The sequence below is a fragment of the Notamacropus eugenii genome, chromosome 2 (assembly GCF_028372415.1).
Source record: "Notamacropus eugenii isolate mMacEug1 chromosome 2, mMacEug1.pri_v2, whole genome shotgun sequence".
Classification (NCBI taxonomy): domain Eukaryota; kingdom Metazoa; phylum Chordata; class Mammalia; order Diprotodontia; family Macropodidae; genus Notamacropus; species Notamacropus eugenii.
The window spans coordinates 403,176,526-403,188,641 of record NC_092873.1 but is presented as its reverse complement, the minus strand read 5'-3'; the positions used below and the strand labels follow the sequence as shown (position 1 = coordinate 403,188,641).

At 37.0% G+C, this 12,116-nt stretch overlaps 1 protein-coding gene across 2 annotated transcripts in view; it reads left to right on the top strand.

Moving 5' to 3' along the window:
* Positions 1 to 12,116, top strand: part of PLD5 (phospholipase D family member 5) — a 409,901-nt gene that overhangs the window by 68,053 nt on the left and 329,732 nt on the right. Inside the window, exon 1 of one of the 2 annotated variants that reach the window (XM_072647591.1) lies at positions 2,563 to 2,670. The exons of the other annotated variant lie outside the window; for it this stretch is intronic. Coding sequence (XP_072503692.1) covers positions 2,668 to 2,670 — 3 coding nt within the window. The 5' untranslated portion in view covers positions 2,563 to 2,667. Of the gene's footprint in view, positions 1 to 2,562; positions 2,671 to 12,116 lie in introns of those variants that run through there. 2 annotated transcript variants of the gene reach the window in all.

The following is a 12,116-nucleotide window of genomic DNA, read 5'->3' as shown; positions in this document are numbered from 1 at the left end:
AAAGTAAAGGCTGCCAAACCTGTTGGGAGCTTATCAATTTTTTAACTATGCATATTACTGTTTCTAGACGTGTTATTGATTCTTTCTTTCAGAAACCATTTATTAAATAACTGTTATGCAAAAGGCACTCTGCTCAGAGTTAGATAGGATACAGAACAGACTGAGACACAGACTGACTCCATCTAGAGAAATTACCCTTAATATTAGGTAAAACGTGAAGTGCAGTGAGAAAGGTACAAAATTGTTCTATGACAGCTGCCATTAAATTCAAGATTCTAATAATAACAAGAGACATTCGTGTAGTGCTTTAAGGTATCTGAAGCATTGTACGTAGGTAAAGAGGCATTTTTCATACTCAAACCTCAGTTAGGGCAGCTAGTTGGTGCAGTGGATAGAGTGCCAGGCCTGGAGTCAGGAAGACCTCTGAGTTCAAATGTGCCCTCAAGACACTTACTAGCTGTGACTGAGCAGGTCATTTAGCCCTGTTTGTCTCAGTTTCCTCAACTGTAAGATGAGATGGAGAAGGAAATGGCAAACCACTCCAGTATCTTTGTCAAGGATACCCCAAAAGGGGTCACAAAGAGTCAGATAGGACTGCAAAATGACTAACCAGCAACAAACCCCAATTAGGGGCAATAATAATTCTATGCTTGGTACCTTTAGCAAGTGAGAATGCCTTTTTGATTTATGGAAGCAGTTTTCCAATAAAAGTCATAAACTAATCAAGGACAAATTAATCAGCTTGGAGTGAAGTAGTTTGAACCATTGTATGAGCATTCATCACATAAGTTAATTCATTAGTTAAAAGAATTAGACATACACCTCTGTATATTTAAAAGTTAGTTCCAGTGGTTAGATTCCAGAAATTACTTTGAAAGTTAAGCTTTGTAAGAACTCTGAGAGCCTCTTGTACCTCTAACTAGGGGGCATCAGAAAGGGAAGGAGGTGATTCCAGACATAATCCCAAACTTCTTTCCCCTCCCTCCGTTATCCATATCCATCTCGGGACTACATCAATAATAAAAAAAAAGTCTTCAGCTGTGAGTTGAGAGAAGCCAAATAAGGCACAGCTTTCAGGGAGCGTGTCTTTTTCAAGGCAGAGGAAATGCAGTCTCATGTCTCTCTAAGGGCACCTACTTTCCACTAGATTCTGTATGTACTTGTGGGAAAATATATCTCCTGCTTTGGGGAGAATGTTTTGTATCAATTGTTTTTACTAGATAAAGCATTTATTAAGCACTTAACTAAGTGCTAGGTACTCTGCTAAACTGGAAATACAAAAGAAAGAAAACAAGACTGTCCTTACTCTCTAGGAGCTTATAGTTTAATGAGGGGAGACAACACTTAAGGAAGCAGGCATTCAGCAAGTAATGCAGGTGGGAAAGTGAGCTAGGAAGGAAAAGGCCAGCGACACTCCACCTTAATAGTAAATACATCCTTCTAAAAGTCAATGAACTCTGTGTTGTTATTTGATCTTTGGGGAAGGAGGACACTGATTGGGAGTTTAAGAGAAACAGCTTTAGGATTTCTCCCCAGCCCTTCAGATTTAACTCTTAGAACCACATAGGGAGGAGTAATCAACTGCCCTCTGGAGACCCAACCTGCCATTTTGAATGGACGTTGGGAAAACGAATATAAGGGGCATGCTACCACATGCTTTATTTATTTGATCATCTCATTTGCTTGGGTGGTAGGTTTAGCAGGTATTATCCCTATTTTACAGCCAAGGACATGAAATCTCAGCAACTGGACCAAAGTCGTAAGGCACTAGGTGTTGTAGACACCAAGTCCAAGATTCTGTTTACTATGCTATACTCTATTGAGCATCGTTAGAATTAGGCAGAATTAATTAAGACTGAAGCAGAGATACAGAACCTACCATGTCATGGGCTTTCCTTTTAAAGAACTTATCAGCTCCTTCACCAATGCAAGGTTTTACCTCCAGGTTTCACAGCTGGATTGAAGAATTTGGATTTTCCATCTTTTTAAAGGGACAAATAGCTTAGGTTAAACTGTATTTAAACAACCATGCAGCAAATAACTTACTTAGCCTGGACTTGCTGCTTTTACTTTGTTTTCAAAGCATTTTACTAACACCTGCTAAGCATCAAATCACTGTAACCACAGAGTGCTAGGTGTTGTTACTCTCTTTTTCCTTTCCTCTTCAGGCAGTGAATACTCTTTGTCTTTGATTGGAATAGTCACAATGTGACCGACCAGGACAGAGAGAGGGGTTTTGGTAGGTCTGGGTGTGGAAGTTGGCATAGTGCCTGTCTCCCCTGGGTCCGGCTTCTGCTATGGTTTCATTCCAGGAGCTACAAATTTAAAAGGAAAAGAGGGGAAAAAGAGACAAAATGGAATGTAGCACCCCTTGAGCTTTGGCTAAAATGCCAAATATAAGGCACACTTATTGTTATTATTATTTTAACCCATGTTCTGGGGCAGATTCTGAAACTGCTTGCTTGCAACCCCTTCTCTTATCGCTTGGTTTGGCTGATTTCCAAAGCACCAAGGCTAGCAGTTGAGGGACTGAAATATAATCGGTAGTGATACATTTTCACTACATAAAACATTGTCTGCCTCCAAAGCCTGGAGTGGCTCTGAAAGCAGTGCATCTGCAACAGCTCCGGGCTGCTGAACTCGAGAGGGAGGAAGCCCTGGATCACAATGGTAAGTCACTCTTCAGTTTTCAGCAAAGCTGGGCTGATAGAGGGGAAAGAAGGACTGTCTGGGAGCTGGGAGCGAAAACAGCAGTTTGCAGCATTTAGACCGAACACTAACTCATTAGGCTCCGCTAGCGTTAGCTGTTTCTCACAGAAAGGGACCAGATACCTTTGGCATCAATGCACTGCATTTTTTTTTTTTTTTAATGATGCCTTTGAAGTGAGGGAGTAGTGCTGACTAAAAATTGACAAGAGCTGTCTGCCGCTGGGGCTTTTGAGACAGAAGGGCACTTACACCTTGGCCTTTGTTTGAGAAGATTTGACTAATGCAATCACACTTTTGTCTGAATGTAGGTATTTTCCATGAATCTTATTCTTTTTTTTTTTGCGTGTGGTAGTTGGAAAACAGTAATTACCCAGATTCTCACTCTTTTCAAGTGGGGGTGTTCATCGATCATTTTCTTTTTTTATAACTTTTGAATATTTTATTTTTTATAATAAGATTGCTATTTTCATCTGCAGCATTTAGATTAGAAGCATTGCTCAACCAAACTTCTGAATGACCAATTATTATTATTTTTAAATGACCTCATGTGACAACAGAAATCTACTGTTTAAAAGAAAGTGCTGTGTGTACTTTTTTTGTAAGTGAAAGTTTAATTCCCAGCTGTAAAAATCAAAGATTTGCCAGAAGTTGATCTGTAAGGATAAATTTTCTGTGAACTTGGACTTTGAGGGAGCTAATAATTTTTGCTTGGGAAACAAAAGTACATTTAACCACAGTCATCTGTCCTCTCTTTTTCACTTCTCCGCTAAGCCACCTGTGTTATGAAGGGGGAAATGAGGATGACACTAAAACTTTTCATTGATGAGGTACTTAAAATAATGAAGGGATGCAGGACATTGATGAGGAGATGACATAATATTTAGGAGAAAATAAAACCTATTACTTTATAAACTATAAGAGGGGAAGTCTGAAATATGCTTATTTGACTGCACAGCTGATGTGTGGGAAATGATTATTCCTTTTATAATTCAAATGAATGAAGAGAGGACTGATGGAGGGAATATAGGAATTTTTAGAAGTGAGTCTGCCTTTCCAACAACTCAGAAAGGGAACGACTAGAAGTCAGATTTATTTGGGTATATTCAGTTTCATTTACACTCTTCCTACCACATTGTCCAATCCTGGATCTCTGAAAAATAAACAAGGCCTCAGAAATAGAAAGCAAGCTCAGAAGGCATGTGTTAAATCTTTCCCACCTTAATTGACATCTGGTAGGTTATAGAGGAGTTTTTCATTTTCATCTTATGTCATCTCCACCATTTTCAGAAGCCCTGTTAGTCTAGGGCCAGGCAAATATATCGGATATTCAAACATTCTTCTTGAAGTTGCTGAGTAGGTAGGAAAGTTAATAAATATAGAAGTAAGGATAAAATGGGCTCTTGACATGTTTTCCTCAACTCAGGTGGCAAAGTAATTTCTTCCCTCTCTTCACTGCCTGAGAACATCCTTTTATGGATTAATGTATCTGCTGAAGTGGATATACAATTCTCCCTCAGAACCTCCTTTAAGAATGGGTATAAACATAAGCATAATTGACAATGTTGTATAATATTTAGGAAGAAAATGGTGAACTTGTCAGAGAAAGGGATGATAAATACAGAAGGAGAACCAGATGCTATATCACAAACATCAAAAAGAAAGTCCAATTTCTTTTGGGGCAGAAAAAATAATGAGAGAACAAATATTGTGATAAGTTCACGTGGAAAGTCAGGTTTTTGCCATAGGTAATAACTAACACAGAGACTATAAATAGTTTGTATCTATTATGTAACTATATTTATTTTTTAATTTGATTTGATTTCCATTTTATAGGGTTGTAAAAAAATTACCATGGAGAAATCAATAGCAATTTGTAGCCAAGGTTGCATTCCAAGTTAATTTCTCTTGACTGTGAACCTTAAAATGATATCGCTTTGGTGGGAAAATAAAACTTACATGTCTAGGGGACCCATCTTACACCTTGTAATTTAGTGAGAATTTTTCAGAAGACCAATAGATTGAAAAACTGTTCCTTGTTAGAAAGGAAAAAAATATGTATTAGAATTTGATTGTCCATACTGTCATGAAAGAGAAAGTAGCTTTATGTATTTCTCACAATCAAGAGATGAGTTTATCATACCAGAGAAAAAAAATAGTATCATTGACAATCCAATAAAATGTAAGTTCCTGGAGGGCTTAAATTTTGTGTCTTTGTCTTCCCAGTTTACAAAACAATACATGAACATAATAGGTACTTAATAAATGCTTACTGAATTTGATCATCACTAAGTTTTCATTAGAACCTAGTATGGTATTGTTGAGTTGTTTTTTCAGTCAGGTCTGACTTTGCGACTCTGTTTGGGTTTTGTTTTGTTTTGTTTTTGGCAAGGATACTAGAGTGGTTTGCCATTTCCTTCTCCAGCTCATTTTATAGGCTAGGAACTGAGGCAAATAGGGGTAAGTGACTTGCCTAGGGTCACATAGCTAATAAGTTATCTGAGGCTCTATTAGAAGACTGCACCATTTACCTGCTCAGGTATGGTATATACAAGTTAATCAAACAATTCTCTGCTCTTATATTTTTTGATAATTTTAAAGAGAAGTAGAACAAGTATAGAGAAGTAAGTGAATAAGTACACAAGAAGTTGAAATAAAGACATTAAAGGAGAATATATTAAAATTAATTTCTAGCAAGCAGAATATGTGTATGACGTAGAATGGTGAGTGACAGGAAGTCATGATTTAGCCCTCCTTAGACAAGATGTGACTGGGGACATTTGTAAAAATATTGTAAAAAAAATATCATGCATTAGTATATTTATATATTCTACATTACTTTCATATGTTGTCTTATTTGGTCCTCAAGATTCATGAAGCATATATGACTTCCTGGATTTTATAGTTGAAGAAATTGAGTTCTATTAACAAGCTTATGTCCCAAAGAGTTCAAAGGCTGAAATAAAGATTTCATATGCACTAAAATGTTCATTGTAGTGTTTTTGTGTTGGCAAAAAAAAATAAGCAAAGTAGGAGTCTGGATTGGGGCATAGATGAACAAACTTTGCTATGTGAGTGTATTAGAACTTTATTTCACCATAAAAAAATGATGAATGAGGAATTCAGAAAAAAATATTCAAAGCCTTAAGTGATTATATGTATTGATGCAGAGTAAAAAGAAAGCAGAACAAGAAAAAATATGAATGCAGTAATGTAAATGAAAATAATATTGAAAAGCTGCTGAACTGTGAGTAATTACAATGACCAATTGCAAGAAAAGATAATGAAAGATAGTCCTCAGCTCATTACAGAAGTGTGGAACTCGAGGGCTCGGAATGTTGTGTGTATCATCAGACAGGGTTACCTTGACATTTGGTTTTACTCAGTGTTTATTTAACTGTTTCAAGGGAATGTTTAAAGCAGGGTGTGTGTTTTTCTACGGGTGTATAGACACATACATATAAGTCTATAACATGCACATATAAATATTTAACATATATACACACACGTGATTACATTTTAAATTTTTTAATATTCTTTTTTAAAGTTTAATAGTATTTTATTTTTCCCCAGTTGTGACAGGAAAAATTTTAACATTCATTTTTATAAGATTTTGAGTTCCAAATTTTTCTCCCTTCCTCCCCTCTTCTGAAAATGGCAGGCAGTTTGAAATAGTTTATACATGAGCTATCATGTAAAAAATATTTCCATGTTAGTCACAGTTGTAGAAGAACAAACAGATTTTAAAAATACATGAGAAAGAATAAAGTGAAAAAAATACGCTTTGATCTGCATCCAGAGTCTAACATTATCTGGATATGGATATCATTTTCCTTCCTGAGTCCTTTGTACTTGTCTTGTATCGTTGTGTTGCTGGAAAGAGCTGAGTCATTCATAGCTGATCATCACACAGTTTTGCTGATACTGGGTACAATATTTTCCTGGTTTTACTCATTTCATTTTGCATCAGTTCATTCAAGTCTTTCCAGGATTTTCTGAAATCTGCCTGTTCATCATTTCTTATTGCACAATAGTATTCCGTTACATTCACGTACCACAGCTTGTTCAGCCATTACGTAATTGATGTGTCCTCTCATTTTCCAATATTTTGCCACCACTAAAAGGACTGTTATAAATATTTTTGCACATGTAGGTCCTTTCCTCTTTTTTATGACCCCTTTCGATTACAGGCTTATTATTGATATTTAAAAAAATTTCAAGTTCTCAAGTTTTTTCCCTCCTTCAACCCCTCCTCCACCTCTTGAGAAGGCAAGTAGTAAATATGGTATCTATTACACATGTGAAGTCATGCAAAGCATTTCCATATTAATCATATTGCAAAAGAAACACATACACAACCCAAGAAAAATAGAGAAAGTGAAAAAGTATACTTCAATCTGTACTTAGAATTTATTCATTCTATTTCTGTAAGAGATATTTTGTCCTCTGTAAGAGATATGTGTCCTTTTTGAATTATCTTGGATCGTTTTCTTGGACAGAGTAGCTAAGTCTTTGACAGTTGTTACAATACTGCTGAATACAATATTCTCCTGGCTTCTGCTCACTTCGTTTTGCCTCAGTTACTATAAGTTTTCCCGGGTTTTTTTTTTTTTTAAACATCCCGCTCATCATTTCTTATAACACAATAAATGGTACTACAACTTGTTCAGCCATTCACCAATTGATGGGTTTCCAAGGTGTGGTAGTGTGTGGGACTGGGGAGGGATAGGGAGGAGATGTATATATTGAGAAGTAATGACTATATTAAAAGATATCAATGAAACATTTTCAAAAAAGGAAAAATGATTAATTTTTCTGCCTTCATTCTATTAATTCAAGTTTTAGCTCTAAGCATTGTACAGATCCAAATGGTCCTGGAGCCGAGTTCACAGGTGGATGGATATTTTCAATTATTAATCTCTGTTAGTACACTAGCCTATGAGAACAAATGGCATTGTATAGGACATAGTGTGGAAAGAAAAAGAGGACGACAGAGTAAAGTCCTTTAAGTAGGCAGATACCTAATTTCCGCTTCTGTGATATAAGCTCCATGTAGGTTAGAAAAGTGCCTTATTTACCTTTATATCATCTCCTTTAGAGTCCCACACAATGATTTTTAAATAGCAACCACCCAATGAATATTTTTCAATTTGATTTGGGATTTGTGAAAGAGACAATAGTCTTTACATTTGCAGCCTTCTCTCACAGGACTTCACGGTGTGAACCCTGTGATCCAGCCACGCTGGATTAATCAATTTTCAACAAACACAAATTTGCATCTTTCAGAATCTGTGCCTTTGCTCATGTCGTTCCAGTTTCCTTATATACTTCTCATATTTTTTCCCCTTTTGAAAAAAAAAATAACCCTTTCATTCTTTAAGACCAGTCTTATATGTCTCCTCACCCAAATAATCATTCAATAAGTATTTATTAAACACCAATTATATGCCAGGCACTATACTAAGCAATGGATAATGAAGAAAGGTGAAAGGCAGTTCCTGCTTTCAAGGAGCTCACAGTTTAATAGGAAAGATAACATAAAAATGTATGGACAAAAAAGCTGTAAACAGGATAAGTTGGAGATAATCAACAGAGGGAAGGCACAAGAATTAAGGGTGATCAGGAAAGGCTTGCTGTATAAGGCACAATTTTAGTTGGGACATCAAGAAAACTAGAGAAGCTAGGAGGCAGAGAGGAGGATAATAGAATTTCAAGCATGGGAGATAGCCAGTGAAATTGCCTAGCCGTGGAAATGATCCTTCCTCCTGAGATTTGGCTTACTAGTAATGGCATTTATGACATACACAGGGTACAGTGGATGTGGAGTCAGAGAGCTTGGGTTCAAATCCTAGCTCTGTGGGTCCCTATGTGATCTTGGGGTTTGGGTTTGACCTCTAAGCCCTTTCCATCTTAAATCTTTGGTTCTGTGAGCTAAAGTACAAGGCAGTAATATCATCGCTACTACATTCTAAGTTTATGAAGGGCAGGGAGAGTGTTTTGTACAACCTTGTGTCCTATCTCACTCATACGGTACATTTTTTTAATAAGAATTTTTTTGGGTGTTAGAGGAGGACTGTATCCTAGGAAACAGCCAGGAAAGGTGGTCAGGAGTAAGAGATAAGCAGAAGAGATCTCAAGTAAGAGACAGATTGCTTCAGACTATTGGGCGGTCAGCTGAGTTTTCTCTGGAAGGTCAGAGAGCTAGAGAAAAGCTTATATGATAAAGGTTCATGACAAGTTTCTGGAGAGCACTGATAGGTAAAATCCTTTTTTCTTGATAATTTATATTAAGTAAAAATGTTGATATGAAGGATGGAAAAAGCTTGTGGAAAGTTACAGAAAGTATAGTGGAGGAAGATGGTGATTTTTAGCAAGTGGTAATTAAGGTGGGAACCTCATTGCAGATATATATGGGCATTAGTACTTTGAGGAAAAGGGCGTTCCCTTGTGGTCAGTGACATTAGCAAAAGGGTAGGTATTTACCATGGAAGAGAACTTGAATGGATAGCTTTCAAAGGTAGCATATACTGACTGGTTTTGAGTTGCTCCTTGAATAAGGTGACAAAAGCATGTGAAAGGATGAGCGCTTGTGAAAAGGAAGCCTTAAAGAATACTGTAGCTCAGCATGATGGAGCACCCCTTTTTTGATCCCTGCTTCTGAAAAGGCTGAGGCTGGTGGATTTCTTTAGTTTGGGAGTTCTGAGTTATAGTTGAACTAAAGCTGATTGGATGTAGACATTAAGTTCTGCATCAATAAGATGCCCTGAGAGTGAGAGTCACCAGACTGCCTGAGGAGAGGCAAAGTGGCTCGGTTTGGAAACAGAATAAGTCAAAGCTTGCTGAGCCAATCAGCTGTGAATTCATGCTTGTGAATGTCCTTTGCATTTGTAGCCTGGGGAGAGAGGGAAAGACAGACAGACAGACAGACATGCACATACACACACACACACACACACCCAACACAGAGAGAGAGAGACAGACAGACACAGTCAGAGACAGACACAGAGACAGACGAGTTTATTCAAATGTTTGATAGGCACTAATATTGCTATTGGATTAGCCTGAATTCAAAACTAAAAATAGAAGATATAGTATGTGGTGGGAAAAGCACCTAGTTGTTACTCTAGGCACAAATATATATGTATGCTCTTAAAGCAAGTTACTTAAGGAAACTGAACCTCAGTTTGCTCAGAGATAAAATTATAGGACTAAGCTGGAATATCACAAAGATCTCCTCTAATTATAAAACTCTGTTTTTCCTTGATTCCAAGTAAGCAAAAATGAGTTTGGTTAGATTTTCACCATTATTTCTCATCATTGTAGTGCAGACTTGCGGAATTGGAAGTAAAAGCTCATATGGGTAAATGAGAATGAATGTTTGTTAGAAAACAGAAGAGAGTTGGAGAAAAATCACGCTATACGTATTGAGGCCATGGAATCAGTGAGGTAAATAGAGCCCCAGAGTTTATGAGAAACTGGTCCATTAGATAGCCTGGACATTTTTTGGTGACAAGACAGGAGACCACTATGAAATCACCAAAAACATGGGAAGAATGTACTTTGTGGAACTTGACTTTAAGATTTGTGTCCCAAGGGAGCTTGAATTAATTGGCTGACTTTTTTTTAACTTCTTCGGTGAACTTGAAATGTGAGAGTGAAAAACATAAAGTGTGTATGCAGTGTTTTTTAACGGGAAGCATAACATTGTTGACAAAAAAGAGGAGAACATTACATCTAGCTGTATTTAATTAATCTGGGACAGGATTTTCTGAGTTTCATTCTCCCAACCTCTCACCTCCACCCACAATATTTCAGTCTGCTTCTGAGGGAGGCTGTGGTTGATTTGCATTTTTAATTCCCTGCTACACATTTCCACTCAGGTGTCCCATACACTTCTTAAACTCCACATGCCCAAAACGGTACTCATTACCTTTCCCTCCTAAACTCCTTGTTTTTCTGAGGGCAACTACATTCCTCTGGTCACCCAGGTTTATAAACTAAGATTTTTTTTCCTAATTCTTCACTTTCCTTTACTCATACCACCAGTACATAATTAAATGCTAAATCTGCTTAAACCTCTTTCCTCTCTAGTAATACACAACGCTCTGGTCCAGTTCCTTATCTCTTCTTTCCTAGCCCATTGAAATAGCCTTTTCATCCAGTCTCTCTCAAATGTATCATTCACATAGCTACCAAGTTGATATTCCCAAAACCCAGGTTTCCCCATATCATTCTTTTGTTTTGGAAGCTTTAGTAGTACCTCTTGCCTTTAGGAAAAAGAAAATAAGTAAGAGATATATGTAGGCATTTAAATCCCTTCACAATATGCCTTTAACAAAACTTTCTAAGGTGATCTCACAATACTTCACCTTATAAATTCTAGACTATGGTCAAATAGGAAGGCCTACTTTCTGTTTTCAAAATGAGATATCCTATCTCCCATTTCCATGTCTTTGTATTGAGATTGGCTCCCATGCTTGAAATTTTCTCAGTTCTTTAACTCTACTTCTTGCAACCCCATCTCTTTCAAATGTTCAGTTCATAGCCATCCTCCTTCAAGAGTCCTTTCCTGATTCCCTAGAGTTTAAGGGCATCTCACATCATGGTGCACTTATATATAATTTGAGTTTTCTTATTTATAAAGACATCTCCCTCCTGTAGATTGTAAGGTGCTTGAATACAGAGATTGTGTTATTTTTGTATTTGTATCTCTATCATCTAGTACAGGGACTAGCACATGGTGGGTGATTAACAAATGTTTATTAATTGATTGAATGATCTTATGCTAAATGGTTAAGGGTAAGTATAACTGACCTTCTCTGAGGTTTTGGTGCTGCAGGGATACAAGTATACTGTTGTACATCACTTCATCAGAGTACCACATCTTGTGCCCATACTTGCATGGACATCCTTTGCCTCTTTTCATTCTTATATGTGATATTATAATTAAGTTTTTATATAAAAAAAATGAATACCCTACCTATATGTCCTAGGGAGTATAACCAGTGCTTGATATATAGAAATATCAAGAGATTATAAGAACATTGGTTGAAAAGGAATGATCATGTGCCATTAAGATTCTATGACTTCTGCTGAGACAACAATTCTGTTAAAACAAATAAATAAACAAGATATTCCAGAGTAAATACTTGAAGTTTTTTAAGGTGGTTGCCTACCCCTCAGTCTTTCTAGCAGCTCGGTAGGCAGAGTTCCACACTAACATTTTGTGCACTTCAATAAGGAGGAATTTGTTGATCCAAGTAGAGCACCTCTATAGAGTTTCTATAGAACAAGCATCAGCTAGGGCTGGCCTGTAAGAGCAGCTAATCCAAGAAGCATTTGCGTGCTTGTTTCACACTGATAGCATCAGGCAGCAAGGAGGCAAAAGAGAGGGGAACTCACCATCAAAT